Genomic DNA, 18472 nt, shown 5'->3' on the forward strand with positions numbered 1-18472 from the left:
GCATGGGTTAGTTTTTTTTTTTTAAAAGGCCAGTCGAGTGAATATTAAAATCAGTTATTCGTGACCGCAAAGTAATATCACAAAAAACAACCGTCATTTCCGTGTCTTTCGTGTTTTTTTCTTCTTCTTTTTTCTTCTTTGAATAACCGTGTTGTAAGCAAACGAACCACCGGGAAACTTTTTGACAGCTTTTACTTTCTGATTCTTGTCCTCCTGTCGGTCGGGGGACAATGATGCTCTATGATCTACGACGTGATTGGACGATAAACGCGTTAGTCCCGCCCACCTTGCATTCTATTGGTCGACCAAAGAATTCCGTTGCCCGTACTCCGCATCCGATTGGTTCACGGCCGTGTCACTTTTTCCTAACGTTTCCAAAGCACCGCCCCCGAGTAAAAAAATCTAGTGTGCGGCTTTCACTGACACAGGAACGTCCTTCCCTTCCCTCCGCCGCCTCGGATGGATCCCCGCGGTATGTACCTGTGTACGGGATTATGTTATTAGTTGTTGTCGTCGGTGAGCTGTCAACGGAGCTCTGTGTCAGTTCAAAGACCCGCGGCCAGTGTCCGGTTAAACCGGCTGCTGCCGTGATGTCAAGTGACAGCTCGAGCTGAGCTAAGGCGAGCTAACTGTGCTAGCTAACGTTAGCATGCTCTTGTGCTGCTGCTGCTGCTGCTTGTGGCTTGTCATTCATAAAAAAATATCGAAAACTGACCTCATAGCCTACATACTCTGTGTTTTGTGGTAAAAGTTGATAGATAAAGTGGTGCCATGGTTCATTCACGGCCTCTAAACTAGCCGCCTAGCTTTGATATTCACCTTACAGTCCAGTCTTGTTATTAATTCATTCAATACAAACCTTTATTATTCGTTCTCGAAATTGACATTGAGGTGTTTGACCTGTGTTTGCAATGTCGTCGAGGTCACAAACAGTATTCAAATCAAAAGCACATAGTATATGCAGAATTAGGACACATCACAAATACACCATATGAATAATTAGGGCAAAACACAATTGCAAGGTGCATCATAGCAAAAGAGGCAGACTTGCCATGTTAAGTCTGTTGGATATGGACCATGGTTCAATAGTATGGTGGCAGTTTCTCAGTAATGGCTTTGAAGATGAAATGAACTAAAAGCCTCTGCATCATTAATAATTTGCCATGTCTGACTGAATGTCTGAATCATTTGTTATTTTTGCACATTAATAATCAATAATTTCATTGAATCAGACAGCCTTGCTCCAAAGAAAGAAAGAAAGAAAGAAAGAAGTCCAGCCAAGTTTGTCACGCTGTTGGTCATGTGTTGTAGCTAGGTGTGAAGCAAGCTTTGGGTAACTGGCTGCATACCAGGCAGTGTAGATAGGTAGTAGTGAGCTGGCAGGATGTCAAGTTGCTCTGCTGCTTTAACAGTTAATGCGAGCTTGATCTTCCCAGTCTAAACCATGAACCTTTCGCAAGTTCATTCTGTGACCGGATTTTGCCCTGAGATCAACAGCAGCCACAGCAGCAGCAGCAGCAGCAGCAGCAGCAGCACCTATTGTCTCCATTATCACTGCAGGGCCCCGATGCAGCTATAAATAGAGGATGCTTCTGCACTAGACTAGACCTAATATGTCTTATCTTTTGTAGGGGAGTAAAACCTGCAACTGTGTAAACCACCGGACTGGAGCGGAGCGCGCAAGGATTCAGGGTTGAATGACGACAGACGGTCCATCAGGAAGAAGCCCTGAGCTGGCTGATCTCTGCAGAGAGGAGGAAAGTTCGTTCAGAGTGAATGTGAGGGAGCTCCGGCAGACGGTGGCCTGAAGGCATTTTTTGATTTTCTGAGATGTCACTCAAACAAGCAGAAGGGATGTCCATCGCCCAGGCTCTGGCCATGACGGTAGCGGAGATCCCGGTCTTTCTCTACTCCACATTTGGGCAGGTAAGCCACTTTGCATACGCAGTTACGTTTTTGCATCTCTATCCATGGCAGACTTGTTGAGGTGAAAAATGAGCGACAGCTACGACGATGACGGATGATGTTTCCCCTCTCTCTCTCTCTCTCTCCTCTTTTCAGTCCATATTTTCCCAGCTGAAGCTCACCCCGAGCTTGAAGAAGGTGCTGTTTGCCACGGCGCTGGGCAGCGTGGCTCTGGCTCTCACCGCTCATCAGCTCAAGAGGCGCGGGAGGAAAAGGAAGCAGGTGACGCAAGGAAAGGAGGGACAGAAGACGGTGGGAATACCTGAGGCGCTGATAAAGACGGGACGACCGTCCTCACTAAAGAGAGGTGTGGTGCATTTGTTTATGTTGTCAATTTTGAAATGCCGAATTTCCTGTGTGTGTTATAGCGTGGGTAGTGTGTGTATGTGTTTACTGAATGTGAAGGTGGATGCTGGTAGTAGGAATATATTACTGTATATGGGTACATAGTATGTATGTTTGTATGTATGGAGATGTGTGTGTGTACATATGGATGTGTATGTGTATGCATGTGTAAGTGTGTACGTGTGCATATGTGTAGGTATATAATTACTGTATTAGGTGTATATGTTAATTATATTCATGTTTCGTAATGTAAGACAGGTTTAGGTAGTTATTCATTATTTAAGGAGGGAGGATGGGAGTTTATGAGTTTTACTTCTTCTCACTCCTTTTCGAATATGTATTTCTATATCTCATGTTTAAATGTTTTGTCTTATTCTCTTTTTTTATTTTGTTTTTCATATTCAAATTAAACATTTCAATCAATCAATAGCAGCGGTTCCCAAAGTCAGGGTTGGGACCCCCATAAGGGTCGCAAGGCACTGAGAGTGGGGTTGTGAGATGATTTCCAGAAATCAAATAACATTTTAAAATGATTAGAAATTCTGCATTTTAGCTGTAATTGTTAAAAAGATAAAAGTAGTAGTTAAAATTCAAAATAAAACAATACAAATAAAAGTTCCTCCTTATATTTAGATGCCTACAGGTTGTGTTAAACGTGAAAGATGATCTCTGAGTACCCGTGTCCAAAATGAAACCATCTCAAAATGTAAATTTGCACAGTAACAATATTCACATGTTTACTCAGTCAGTACTATGGTTTATGGATATAACCTTGAATGAGATATTCTTCTTCTAAAGTAATGTGTCAAAATTAAGTTTGCACATGACAGCGACAATGTTTACGTACTCATAAGTTACATAGATATTACTTGGACTGGTTGATCCTGCTTTATCTTAGTCTAAATAGCCATATGTAAAATCATATCCTTGTTGTGAGGCTGTTTGGGAACCGGTGGGTTATGGCACCAAACAAGAGAGTTTGTTTGTATTTGTTTGTACAGGTCCGTTCACGGGGCGGCAGATGATGAGTCCGAGCACCAGGAGCAACGACACCATGAGTGGGATCTCCTCCCTGGCTCCCAGTAAACACTCCAGTTCCTCACACAGCTTGGCATCGGTTAGTTTCATCCCCCATACTGTTTCCTCTACTTTCTTTTTTTCTTCTCTTGCTTACATGCCTCATTTATTTTCACATTTTGTCTTTCTACTGTATGATTTTATATTTTTTGGCCCAGATGCGGGTACCAAGTTCCCCAAATCAGTCGTCAGCCAATCCATCCACGCCCTGGGAGGCAGAGCCTGTGGTGGAGGAGTCGGGGACAGTAGAGGATGCTAATGCAGAGAATCTGTATTTAATGGGTTGGTATTTTGGTATTTAATATTATTCTGAGTTTTATCATGTGTTTATAATGTGACATATGACCAGTGTGTGAAATGAGAAATGTATTATGTCCACAGGATGTAGTTCCACCACATTATTGAGACCAAGGGATGTCATTTTACACTTTTAAAGAGGAAGCTACAAAGCTTCAGTCATGAAAAAATATAGATAGATTTCTGTCTCATTTATAGACAGTTTGGTTTAGTGTCGGTGCTTTTTCCTCCTGTAGGGATGGAGCTGTTTGAGGAAGCTCTGCAGAAGTGGGAGCAGGCCCTGAACATTCGCCATCACACCCACTCGACCTCCAGCAACAACAGCCTGGCTCTGCAGGGGGCGGCTGCGGCTGCGGCGTGTGGAGACTTTTCCATGGTAACCATGAAACACTCATTACACACAGCTGGTTTTACTTTCCTCTGATTACATTGGATCATTTTTCACCCATTGTAATCTGAATGTAGTTGGTTTAAAGTAACACAATGTCAATACAGTATAACTGAAAGAAAATATTATTTGTATAATATTAAAGTAATTTTGAGGCTTGTAAATTGCTGTTTCTCTGTGATTATAGACTGAACCCCGTAACAAAGTCTTTGCCGAGAAGCTGGAGTCGCTGCTGGACAGGGCGTACCACCTACAAGAGGATTTTGGCAGCAGTATCCCAACAGACAGCGTCCTGGCAGACTTTGGTGAGAGTCGTGTGTGACCTTATATATGTGACCTTAAAGGGATACTTCACCCAAAATCAATAATTCACCAATCATCTACTCACGGTCATGCCAAGGAAGGGTTCAGAGAACTTTCGGAGTCATCAAAGCGCTTTTGGAGTTGCAGGGGGGGTCCGGCTTGCAACGGATTTTCATATAATGGCGGTGGATAGTGGTCACTTTTGAATCGTCCGAAACACACACTATGAAACATCCAGATACCTCCATACTGCTCGTCTGTACTGACCCAAGTGTCCTGAAGCCGCCACATGAAAAAGTTGTTCGTAAAAGTGTAATTTGATCTTTGTTTTTAGCCTTGTTGTAGTAGTATCTCCCAGTGGCTGCGCGAGATGCGGGAGATTTGCTGCGAGATGTTTGTTCATCGTAAACCATTGGATGTATGATGTAAACACGGAAGAACATCTCGCGCAGCCACTGGGAGCTACTACAACAACAAGGCTAAAAACAGAGATCAAATTCATTTTTTCCGAACATAGGCTTCAGGACACTTGGGTCAGTACAGACGAGCAGTATGGAGGTATTTGGATGTTTCATAGTGTGTGTTTTGGACGATTCAAAAGCGAGCTCTATCCACCGCCATTATATGAAAATTCGTTGCCAGCCGGACCCCCCCTGGAACTACAAAAGCGTTTTGATAACTCTGAAAGTTCTCCAAACCCTTCCTTGGCATGACGGTGAGTACAAAATTTGTGAATTTATCGATTTTGGGTGAAGAAAGTCAAGTCTGAAGGATAATAAGAGATCTGCTTAGTGACATTTGAGGAAGATAAGTCATGATAAATGTGTCACTGTACTCTATACACTATATTTTATATCTGTCGTCACCGTTTGTCTTGTTCCTCTGTCAGAGAGTGAAGGAACTCTAATCTTGCCTCAAGTGGAGAGTTTCCACCGACTACAAGACAACGATGCAACTACTATTGCGTCCGATGACTCCTTCTTCTCGGCTGCAGAGGTGAGTTCTTCAGGTTCAGGTAGAGCAGTCACAGACTCCTTAGCTCCCTCTAGTGTTTGTATCAGGGACACTTGGACAGTGGTTCTGCAGCTCAAATCATGTCTGCAGCTTTTCCTGCATAGACAGATGTGCAATGGGGCTATGTGTGTTTCGTCTGTGCAGATGTTTGATGCCCTGGCTCTAGATGAAGTCTACCCGCCGCTTAAACCCGCAGCTCTTTATGAAGAAGCCTTGTCACTGGTCCGAGAAGCCAAAGTGTCCTATAGGTCCCTGAGGTAACTCAATAATATATAATGTTATATCTTTACTGTTTTAGTTCACATCTGCATCATTTCCAGATGCAGCATTTTGAATTTGTGGATTAATTTGTTCATTAAACAGATAAAAGGAGAGTAAACATTCAGCTTTGTGACCAGAAACACTATAAACTATAAACAAATGTCTTCTATAAATGAAGTAAATAAGCACCTGTCGCCATAGAAACTTTGACTTTAATACCTGTCTCTTTTCACCAGGACTGAATTACTTGAATGTAACGGGGATCAAGACTTCCTTTCCAAACTACACTGTGTCAGACAAGCATTCCAGGTGTGTTTCAGCTCACAAGACGTTATTTCACGTTGTTAAATGTCCAATGTTTACATTTACTAGTTGAGATTTTCTTCTTTTACAACCATTTACCTATATGAACTGGCAAAATCACACAACCTCATGCAAACTGTAGAAGGAGCAGTTCATCACAACATTGATCTATAGCCCCACAAGTGGTCAAAAGCAGAACAGGCAGCTTTAAATGGAAATTATTTTGGTTGTAAAAGAGTGAAATTATGTTTTTAATTCATAGTGTATAACTATATAATTAAAAAATTATGTTTGTTTTTTTTCCTCTCAGGTCCTGTTGCTAGATGAAACTCATCGCACGTTTTTCATGGAGACCGGGAAGCAGATGATCACAGGTTTAATGGTGAAGGCGAACAAGGTAAAAAACGTCTTGTTCATTTTGAAAACAGCTTTAACGAATCAGCTTCTGTGTTGTTTTTTTGTTTATTGTTGTCGTCTTTTCTTGCTTCACCTCAGAGTCCCAAAGCCTTCCTGGAGAGCTACGAGGACATGCTGCTTTACACTCAGAGGGAGGAGACGTGGTCCATCACTACGATGGAGCTGGAGGGCCGAGGGGTGAGTGATCCCGTCGTCGAATCTTGTGAAAAATGATGTAAAAAAGGAGAAAGACAGTTTGTCTCTTCTCACTTTACCTCTGAGTGTTGATCAGGGAACGCACCTCTGTGTTTCTTAAATTTATTTTACTGATATTGTCAGATGATGTTGTTATAACAGCAGGCGCTCCAGACACACACTAGGATTTGACCTTTGATCTTGTTTCATGCTATATCTGTTGCTCTAAGCCTATGTGTTTATTGATTTATTCATGAAGGCTCGGACAGTTTACATGAACCTGAGAAACCCTGTGACGAGCCTGAATTAAACTTTAACTGAACTGCTGCACCACAGTCGGGTTTGTCTACTCTGTGACTGGACGTCTTTATTATAAATGATTGATTCAGATAGATACTCAAAAGTCATTAAAACATTAAGGATAGTTTTATAGTGACTATTATTTAAAAGGATAGTTCAACATTTTGGCAAAATGGTCCATTTCCATAATCCCTATAGTCTTAGCAGTAGGTTCGTTACCTTTAACCCATTTAATCCCATCGGTCACAAAAGTGACCGTAAAAAATATTTCCAGTTGAAAGGCCCTAAAAATGTTAGTAAATGGAGTATTAACATATTTCCAAAAAATACTGAAGCAAGAAACCCTTCTGATCACATATGTGCAGTTTCACATGTTTAGTGTAAATTGTCACATGATCAGAGCTGATTACTTCCTGGTTGCACCATCCGAGGAAGATGGCTGCATCAAAGCCTCAACAAAGAAGGTCAGTAAAGAAGGTTGACATAAAGATAAGAGAAAGATTTTTGGCACACATCATCTTTAAGGTGTCTAGTATTGATATATGCATCTACAATCACTCAACTGTGTTTAGTGTGGTCACAGCATGAGTAAAATTGTTGACGGCAACAATAGTGACCGGTGGGATAACACAGTGTAAGTAGCTAACTTTCTACTTTTTAAAAACTTTCTTTTTTTATTATTATTATTTAAATTTGAATCAAACACAGTATATGTTGGACCTTACAGACCCTAAAGCATTTCAGTTAACCTATCTCTCAAAGTGAAATAGATGTTGTCCCCAGTGACTGTGATATGGACTATAAGGGCGAGACTGGCCAATTGCCAGCCAGGCTGTTGAATGAAAGTTAGGCAAAAAGATTATGTAAGAAACAATGTTATTAGGGATGATAACTTCCCTCTCACCACCCCACTTCCACCCACTGTTGGTGAAGAGGCAAATCCCTATACCCACATGAGCAGCTATGGGCAAACCTTCCCACAAAGGGCCGCGCGGCTGCAGGTTTCTGTTCCAACCAAGCAGCAGGTGCAGGTTGCAGGTGGTCAAAAATAAAATCTAAACATTCAAACAACCTTCATAAGGTGTCATATCTTAATCAGGTCCAAGAAGTGGTGGGGCCCCACCTTTACATGGTCCCTCAATGCACTCATAAGCAGCCACCTCTTCTACAGAGATGTTGTAGGAAGGAGGTCTCATACATGGGTCAGTGACAAATAAGGGTTGGCAAGATGAGCAATTCATGGATTTTCTTAAAAAACTATTTTAAAAGCTTGCATCAAATTTGTTAAAATGTGTATTTTGTAGTCATGTTGGTTTTGAAATTACATTTGAACCTGAACAAAAGTAAGACTGAGGTTATGCAGGTTATTCTGAGTGACCCCTAGGTCAATAAGTCAATATTGCACTAAAAATGTACATTTACAATGGTAAAATGAAAAGTACACTAAAGCAATATTGCACTAACTGTAACACACTGTAAATCCAATAACAAAGTTACAATATGCATGTCTTAAATTTTTCACAAAAGTGACAATGGCAATGTTGATAGGCGTCTTTTCGTTTTTGCTTTTAGTCGTTCTACATGTTTTTGATATGTAAAATAGCCACACTAACATGTGATAAAGCACACAAGCATCTGTTATGTATGCTGGCACTGGTAACAGTAAAAAAAGAGTTCTGTAGTACAGCCCAGTTAAAATTGGGCTGGAATATAAGCAATTTGATAGCTATGATGGATATGTAAAATTAGTATACATATTATCCCACCGGTCACAATTGTGACCGACTATAAAACACACTTTTTCTCCTATTTTTCCATGAAAATTAAAAAAAATAATGATTGATTATTTCAAAGAGTTGCTAATGGCACATGGTTTGGATATTTTCATGTCTGGGAAAAATTTGGGATTAAATGGGTTAATTGTCGGTACAAGCTATTTTTAGAACGGCGGAGCAGAGCCGTGAGCTGCTCAGAGCTACGCTACGCTACAGACATTCACCACGCTATGAGATAATAACGAAACGTCACATGAATGCATGAATTTACCTCAAAAACAACTCTGTCTCATAATGTTCTGTTATTATCTCATAGCGTGGTGAATGTGCAGGTCACAACTTGTCCACCAGAGCGTTTTGGAGTTGTTGGATTGTGTATTTGATGAGTTTGATGAGGGAAACTAAGAAATCCCATTAGCCTCCGTAGCGTAGCTCTGAGCAGCTCGCGGCTCTGCCCCGCCGTTCTAAAAATAGCTTGCACCGACAATTAAAGGTAACAAACCTACTGCTAAAACTATAGGGATTATGGCAATGGGCCAATTTGCCAAAATGTTGAACTCTTCCTTTAATACTTTTTTATTAATATATGACCCAAGTCATAGTCATTGATATTTTCCTTATTGCTACATTTCTTAGGAGTGTGTATCATCCTGAAATATGAACAAAACAGCCACACACTTACAACCCCTCGGTACTGTTGTGTATTTTAACGCGACGCTCTCTGCAGGTGGTGTGTATGAACTTTTTCGACATCGTGTTGGACTTCATCCTCATGGATGCATTCGAGGACCTGGAGAGTCCTCCCTCCTCTGTGGTGGCTGTGTTGAGGAATCGCTGGCTCTCCGACAGCTTTAAGGAGACGGTTAGTTTTCACTCACTCACACAAACACACACACACTAAATCCTCAGTGAAAGCACCAATAAGACATTTACAAATGACTCCACTGTGTCTTTTAGGCTCTGGCGACGGCCTGCTGGTCCGTCCTAAAGGCAAAAAGGCGTCTGCTCATGGTGAGTTCGAGACAGTTTGAAAACTGAGTGTGTTACGTTTATTCGTGTGTGTGTGTAGATTTAACAGCTGCTCCTCTCCTGTCCACAGGTTCCTGACGGTTTTATCTCCCACTTCTACGCCATATCAGAACACGTGAGCCCTGTTTTAGCTTTTGGGTTTCTGGGACCCAGGCAGCACCTCAGCGAAGTGTGCACCATCTTCAAGGTGAGAGCACGTTGTGTGTTGTCATCACAAACAAAGCTTTTTTACTATGTACATTGGTTACATACAGAGGATGCTGATGTGAAAATCATTTCATTACACTACCAGTCAAAAGTTTGGACACACCTTCTCATTCAATGGTTTTTCTTTATTTTTTATTTCTTTCTACATTGTAGGTTCATACTCAATAATTCAAAACTATGAAGGAACACATATGGAATTATGTACAAAAAATATACTATATACTATATTATATTAATTAAAACAAAAGTGTTATTTGTCACCTGATCTAAATCCAACGGCCCATTATGGTCCATTGCCATAATCCCTATAGTCATAGCAGTAGGTTTGTTACCTTTAATTGTCGGTGCAAGCTATTTTTAGAACAGCGTAGCAGAGCCGCGAGCTGCTCAGAGCTACGCTATGGAGGCTAATGGGATTTCTTGGTTTCCCTCATCAAACTCATCAAATACACAATCCAACAACTCTACAACGCTCTGGTGGACAAGTTGTGACCTGCACATTCACCACGCTATGAGATAATAACACAACGTTACAGAGTTGTTTTCTATGCGAGGTAATTTTATGCAAAACCGCTGATGCGCATTCCCGCCGGGGGAAGTTTTTCAGCAAGCAGTCTCTGCATTTACCTCTAAAACAACTCTGTCTCGTAACGTTCTGTTATTATCTCATAGCGTGGTGAATGTGCAGGTCACAACTTGTCCACCAGAGCGTTTTGGAGTTGTTGGATTGTGTATTTGATGAGTTTGATGAGGGAAACCAAGAAATCCCATGAGCCTCCGTAGCGTAGCTCTGAGCAGCTCGCAGGCAACGAACATACTCCTAAAACTATAGAGATTATGGCAATGGGCCAATTTGCCAAAATGTTGAACTATCCCTTTAAGTTTAAGTTAAAAACACCGTAATATATTGTATATTAATCTCTGTCATTCGTTTCCCTTCCTCTCTCCCCTGCAGCAACAAATCGTGCAGTACCTTAAGGACATGTTTGACCACGACAAGGTCCGCTTCACCTCCGCCCAGTGCTTGGCCGAAGACATCCTCAACCTCTCCCACCGCCGGAGCGAGATCCTACTGGGGTATCTGGGCATCGACAACCTCCTGGAGCTCAACGGCGCCCTGCCCAGCGGCGACACGGACGGCTCCACGGGACCTAACTGAAGACGATGGACGGACCGAGAACTGACCGACTGTGACCGACTGACTGACTTCATCACGGGGGCTTTGTGCAGTGCAGACCACAACGACGCAGCTACACTAACCAGTAGGAAACGACGACGCGGAGGAACAAGTCACGGCTTTTTTCTGTACCTTCATTCAGACTGGATTGAATTGTGATCCTGTGATACACTGTGAGCCAGAATTAACCGTTTTCATCCACCTGTGTTCATCACAACACAACCACTGCAGGCGGATTACGTGTTCACTCGACAGTCCGACAGCATCGCTGGTACTAATGGAGGGGGAGACTACTCATACCGATACTGTAGTCATGTGATCTGAGACGTGAGAGGCCCAGTCTCCGCCCCCGTCGGGTGACGACGAGGACACAGAGGAGCTCCAGAGTCACACCTGAGACCGGGCCCGTCTACCTTTTATTATTATTACTCCACGTGGAGCGAGTGGTGTCTTCACAGAGCGAGTATTTGCATTGTAACCTTTCATTCGTCAGATGAGGACGTCACAGTCTTTGTTATTATGTGGAAAGAAGTTGCGGGTGGGGGGGAGGGGATGGACGAGTGTGTTGATATTTAATGTTTTATATTAAAGGGGAAAGGATTTGGATGTTTGGTTGAACCCATGATGATTCCTGACGGCCTCCTCGCTTCCACTGAAAGACGCGATGAATTTGTTTCCTCACTGATGAAACTTAAAATCCTCCTGTTTTAATTTGAAGAAGTATCGAGTCCTGTTTGGTTTAATCATGTGACATATCAAGAGGCTGTTGTCGACTGCAAAAGGACATCATGCGAAATTAGCGTAGGGTGCTAACATGTCAATCATATAGAAATTTAATTATTCCTATTATATATATTCCAACCCCACCAAATGCAAATGGTTCTTTCCATAGCGATCCCTCGAATCTTACCTGACGACAAATGAAACGCATTATCTGTTTTTTTTTAAATGGCACAGACGCATGAATAATAATAACACTAATGAAGAAATGTTTTCAGACGGTCTTCGCCAGTGAAATAGAAAACAGATAAATAGAAGAGTGTTTGCTCTCAGGGAGTAAATTGAAATCAAAATTAGGTGATGCATTATTTATTTCAAATTCTCACATTTAATCCATTAAATAATTGGTTGAGCCACTTGAATTGCTTCTGCTATTGTGGCCTAAATTGTACAAAAAGCTCAGTTTGACTCACCAAATATGAAATTAATATAATGGTGAGATTGCTTTAGGCAAACCAGTCCAAATACAACAAATGATATAAACATATAAATGTTTTAAAAAAATTATACAAAAATGTGTAAAGGGGGGAAAAAAGTCGATCAGGAAAAACATATATCGTATTTTCCACAGCGGATATGTCAGAAGGCAAAGCACAAGTGTTACTAATAATATTATTGATAACGTGGTTTTATTGAAGTGTCCCAGTCAGTCAGCAGTGGTGGAGAGTTTCTAACCTGATTTCAACTTGGAGATCATTTCTACTCCACTACTTTTATTTGGCAGCTACAGTTATTCACTGATCGTGTAAAACTTTTATGCAGTACTTGAGATCTGTTTCTGAAATGTGACAGAGTACTCAGTGCACACAGTTTCTGTCTAATCGAATCAACATAAATATATTCTTATCTAAGAATATTCCAACATATTTTCAATGCAGTTTTTTCCAAACGGGTTCATTTTTCCAGACCCAACCATAACACAAACAACCTGGTAACATTTTATAACTACACACTATTGGTATTAGTTAATACTTTATTAATCATTCATAAAGTATTCTTTCTACACTGATACTAAGTGTTATGAATGTGTACATCTCGATTGATAAGCTTGTATATAATTTTGTTCAATGATTGTATTTTCAGAACATATTATAAGTGAACTAGTAAATACACACACTCATGGCCATTAGGACATGTCAAACTAATTATATGTTAAAATGCACTGACATCTCATCTAAATAACCGGTTTGTAATGGATAAATATGCTGAATCCATCATTAATGATGTTTGAAAACACAGTCATTGAACACATTCATAACCGTGTTTATAAATTACATATTAATTAGTATCGATGTAGAAAAAAATCTTTATAAATGATGAATAACGTATTCAATAATGCTTGATAATGTGTAGTTATCATACAAGTGTTCCCAGTTATCTTCTCTATAATATAATAAAGGGTATTCATAATAGAAAACCATTAAAGCAGCTGCTCAGTCACGACTTTAACTTGTGTTTAACATAAGTTTTTGGTGCATTTACAACTCGAGGACTTGAGCTATCACTGATCTTATTATTTACACCTGTGCTTTTCCTCCTCTGTCAAACAGCCAGTGTACACACAGCTCTAACAAATTACACACATCCCATTTTAAAAAGTGACACAACAGTGCCATCTACAGAATATAGAGCGTCATAGCAAGGATATTGTTTTGTTTTTCTGATTCCATGTCGACTTGAAATGAAGAAGCGGGCATTGAACAGTCACACCGTAACTTACCGTACACAAGTGCACTGAAGACACACTGGTGGGCGGCGCTAAGATGCCAAGTTAAAAGGAGTTTTCATCTGCAACCTTACTGTAAAAGCAGATTTGTGTGATGCAGACTGTAGTTTATTTTTGTTAAAAAACTAAATTATCTTAATGAAAAATGATGAAATGAAAGGATTATTTATTATTAATGGGCGATATAAGCACAGCGTGTATATGTCTGTGGTTGCCCGACTGATGATCATTCTGTGATTTCATAGTTCTTGGTAGTTCATAGTCTATCATACAAAGTAAGAGAAGTCGACTCTTTTGTCGTTCATAATCATTCGAGTGTGTGTTTTATGGTCTCGATAAAATCTGGATCTTGATCTTGTTGCGACACGCCTCGGTCAGACAGTCAGAACTCTCTCATGCTGCAACGCAATACCTGTGTCAAGAGTCTGCATCATAGGACTATTTCTGTTTCTGTCAAACATGGACCAGAACATCTGTAAATCAGCTCCTTGTTCCGACAGATGTGCAGCTTTATGTTTTTAAGCATTTTGCACTTTATTAGAAAAAGCAGAACGATACAGGAATGTCCCCACAACTCCTTTCTTTTTGGTATTCAGTGTTAAACCACTGGATTTGACTTCATAGAAATGACATATTATTGATAGCATAGTACAAACATGCTGTATAGTGAAGAAACTATATTTCCCAGAAAACTCTATAATAGAAATTGTTCATTCTGGTTACTGTCATGTTTTTGTTAAAGTCTCCGTGCTGAATGTTTTCCTCTGGCGATGTGTGGTCCAATCCCTCTTGTTTAAGTCCTGTTATTGTAGAGTATCAGCAGTATGTATCATGCAGGTAAACGCAGTTATGGAAAAATGCTAATATTTAGATATGTAGTCTTGTGTTAAAAGATTGGTCTGCTTATTTGTCCCCGTGCAATGAGAGTATAGGCGATCAGAGATCTGCCCCCTCCACCCTGCAGCCTTTGCATGTGCAACAGTGTAGATTTTTCGAGATGCATCGATCAATGTATTCCTGCAACATTTAGACTGAGGCCGAGCCCTTGTTATTGCTAGATTAAAAAAAAAAAAAAAAAAACCACTAGAAATAAGATGAAGAAAGTATTTAGGAGCTTAAAATCATTTGAAAATCCAACTGCAGACCTGGATTATAGAGTTTTATAAAGATTTCAGATGGCCAAAATAAGGAAAGTGATTTCTTTTTCATTTCGCTGCTGTACATTACAAGTGTCCTATTCATGCCTTTTGTCTTTTCTATTGTTAAATTACAATGCCAGCACAAACTGTACATTGATTTTAATTCTCCATATTACATGTTATTTTTTGTTATTAAATAATATGTTTATTATGCTATTTCCCAACAGATGGTGCTTTATGTGTTTCTTGTTGCACCAGCAACTTTTCTCATACAAAATGTTGTTTCTATAAATGTTTGTTTTGTTTTTCAAATGTATTTTTTTCAACAAAAAAAGCATTGTCGACAAAAAAAAAAAAATGGAAATATATATTTACATTGTAAAAAAAAAAAAAAAAAAAGGTCTAAAAACAGATTTTATACTGCAAAATACCAACACCAATACAAAAACATTTTTTAGGATTTTTTTTATTTTTTAAAAATTTATTTTGGCTTTTAGGATAGCTGTAGAGAGGCAGGAAATGGAGAAACAGAGATGAGGGTGAGACAGAGAGAGAGGGTGAGACAGAGTGAGACAGAGAGAGAGGGTGAGACAGAGAGAGAGGAAAAGAGAGAGAGAGAAGGGGAGTGACATGCAGCAAAGGGCTGGCGATGGAATCAAGCCCCTTCACTGTTTTTTTTTTGTTTTTTTTCTAGTTTGTAGTTGTTGTGTGGGCAAACCGGAGCACCCGGAGAAAACCCAATGTCCTAGGCATAAACTGACCAAATTGTGCGTCACTTGCGGGGGGGAGGCTTGGTTGTGAGGCATCATGACTTGGTCAATTTATACTTTGGGGGAAACGGTGGATATTAACTATATTCTTCTTTTAGAGAAATAAATGAGATGTTAGTTTATTTTTTCTCATAAAATGAATATAAGATGTCACATCTAAATGACACTAACGCAAGAGGAGTGACCCCCTTTACTAATTTTTTTTTTTTTTAGTTTGTTGTTGTGTGGGCAAACCAGAGCGCCTGGAGAAAACCCAATGTCCTAGGTATACTGTAAATTGACCAAATTGTGCGTCACTTGCGAGGGGAGATCTGTGACTTGTTGTTGTGACTTAGTCAATTTATACTTTGGGGGAAACGGTGGATATTAATTATATTCTTCTTTTAGAGAAAAATTGAGCTGTTAGTTTTTTTCTCATAAGATCAATATAGAGGATCGACCCCCTTTATTGTTTTGTTTTTTTGTTGTTGTGTTGGGTCAATCAAGCCCTAATTTTTACTAATTTTTTTTTTTTTTTAGTTTGTTGTTGTTGTTGTGTGGGCAAACCAGAGCGCCTGGAGAAAACCCAATGTCCTAGCTATAAATTGACCAAATTGTTAGTTTTTGTTTCTCCTCCTAAGATAAATACAAAAAGGTGTCATCTAATTGACACCGACGCGAGGAGAGCGCCTGAACATCGAAGCGATGGAGGAGAAGAATCTGCTGATGACGCTGCGTTGGACGGTCAAGTGCGTCTGGAAGCCGCACATGACGAAGCCGTCGAGGAGGTCGCTCTCCGACTGCAGGAGGCTCAGCACGTGCCTCGCGGAGCCGATGGACTTCAGCATTTCGTCGTAGATGACTTTGTCGAGGCGGCAAAGGTTGTCCGTGGTGATGATGAATTTGGAGTTTTGGCATTTGTTCCACACGAGCGCAAGCAGACGGTCGGTGATGGCCGCTACGTTCTTGGGCACGCTCGTTCTGGCCTTTCTGAAGATGCGCGCGACGAGTTTCTCCACCATGATCCTGGTCAGCATCTTCTCCTTGGACGTCAGCGTCGGCTCCTCGGAGACGGACGGCTTTGCGAGTATCTGCATCAGAGTGGACGTCATCCTGCCGCTGTGCTCTTCGGCTTGCCCCGAGCTCAACCACCAGTCCATCACCTCGATGAAGGACGTGACGCTGTCCTGAAGGTCTTCGTACATGTCGTCGGACGTTAGCCCCGTGGAGATGAACTCAAACGGTTTCACGTTGGTGCTGGTGATGTGATAAAACATCCGATCTGCCATTTCCTTCATCACCCGGGGCGATATGGAGCTTCCGCTGTCCAGGGAAGGGAAGTACACGTCTTGAGTCGTTCCGTCTTCTGGGACTTCGGTGAGGAACAGGGCGTCGACACAGGACATGAGGGACTTGACCGACTCCTCGCTCTCGGCTTTGGAGTCTAGTTCGAACTTCTCCCGCACCTGCGCTATGATGTTATGAATGAATCCGTGCATAAAGGTCTTGGTGAAGATGTTTCCGAGCTTTGCCTTCACTCTTTTGGTGTCTGGAGGCGAAGTTCTGCTGTTCGGACCTGAAGTTCTGCTTTTCGGAGCTAAAGTCCTGCTGTTCGGTTTTGTCTGCGTCTCGGGTTCGGATTGAGCGATCTCATTGGCGACAATCAGGATCTCCAGAGAAGATTCGGACCGCAGATCCTCCAGGACCGAGGAAGGGGTTTTCCTAAAAAACGGCTGGAGGATTTCATTCAGTTCTCTTTGAATACCCTTCAAAACTTCAAAGTGTTTTGGGCTTTGGTCTGAGGAGGCTGTCCTCTGTGGCGAAGGTGTCATAGTCTTGATCTTGATTGTCTTCTCTAGGTCTTCAATTTGGTCCTGGACTTGTTTCTCTAATGAGGGTGTCTTGGTCTTGGTCTTGGACTTGGACGTCATGTTCTTGGTTTTCATCCTGGCCTTGAACGGTTGTGGTTTCAGCAGCTTTGCGGCGAAGGCTCTCAACATTTCACAGGCGCGGTCAACCATGATGGTAAGTCTTCTGGGGGAACAGAAGACATTTTCTGGAGATGACTCCGCGGATTTGGAGAGAGCAGATCTGACGTTTTCTGCCACCTCGGCAACCACCAGGTTCGTCAATTGCTGTGAGCTGATGCACTTGGCGCCGTCGTCCTTGACGTTCAGAGCTTCAACAAATCCAAGATAGAGAGCGTTACCGAGTCCGGACTGGATATCTGCCTCGCACACCGTTGAAGTCGACTGAACAGCATTGAACACGATTGTCGCGATCAATGTGATCAGGTCGATGAGAAACTCGGCCAAAATAGTTTTTGTTTCCTCGTCAGTGTTTCCACTCAATATCGCCGCCCAGGCGTTTGGTGGAAACTTCGTCAAAAAGGAGTCGATTTGTGGGCGAAGAGTCGCCGCCTCAATTAGTGGTATCACTTGTTTGTCCATGGCGATGTTTGTGTTTTTACAAACAATTTGTTTTTGTTTTAACAAATAAATTTGTAAATTTAACGCACTTTCTCAGGAGATTGCTTTTGCGCAGGTCTGTCCTTTGAAATCCGAGCACGAATGAACACTTGTGGATTTGGAACGCCTATATACTTACATTGTGACGTCATTCACACATCAAAATAAGGGCAACTTGAAAGGAAATACATGACGTAATCGATGGCGTCATTCCTACATCCTGGCATTCCACGGGGCGGCGCAAGCAGGGCGCAAGTACGAGTGTAGCTTAGCAACCGTTGCTAGGCGAAAGGCGAATTGTACTTTTTTTGCCAGTCTGTGGACTGGACGGAAAATGCGACGTACGCCGGTGCGTCATGATACGTTGCTGCGCGATGACGCAAGTCACGGAAGCCGACCGCGGCACGAAAGGTAAAAATGTAGCAAAAAATAATAACAACCGCTATTAACGCCGATCAGCGCGATTAAAGATATAAACTTACGCACCCACAAATGTTTGTTTTCTTTCTATTTAGCTACCAACACGTTTATGACGTTTGTTATGAGTTATGAGAGTAAAACAGTTGGCTTTTCTCTTT

The 18472-nt window shown here is 41.4% G+C and overlaps 1 protein-coding gene across 1 annotated transcript; it reads left to right on the plus strand.

The window, feature by feature from the left end:
• Positions 1-370: 370 nt before the first annotated feature.
• On the plus strand, positions 371-11653 carry miga2 (mitoguardin 2). Its single transcript, XM_085793090.1, has 16 exons — positions 371-472; positions 1632-1926; positions 2062-2272; positions 3312-3427; positions 3546-3669; positions 3921-4060; positions 4260-4377; positions 5265-5371; positions 5534-5646; positions 5887-5959; positions 6264-6350; positions 6449-6547; positions 9347-9481; positions 9577-9630; positions 9719-9835; positions 10811-11653. Exons 2-16 carry the CDS (start codon positions 1831-1833, stop codon positions 11012-11014), a joined length of 1794 nt encoding a protein of 597 aa, XP_085649216.1. The 5' UTR covers positions 371-472; positions 1632-1830; the 3' UTR covers positions 11015-11653.
• Positions 11654-18472: the final 6819 nt, after the last annotated feature.

Source organism: Trachurus japonicus, chromosome 12 (assembly GCF_045865225.1).
Source record: "Trachurus japonicus isolate A0001 chromosome 12, Traja_1.0".
Classification (NCBI taxonomy): Eukaryota; Metazoa; Chordata; class Actinopteri; order Carangiformes; family Carangidae; genus Trachurus; species Trachurus japonicus.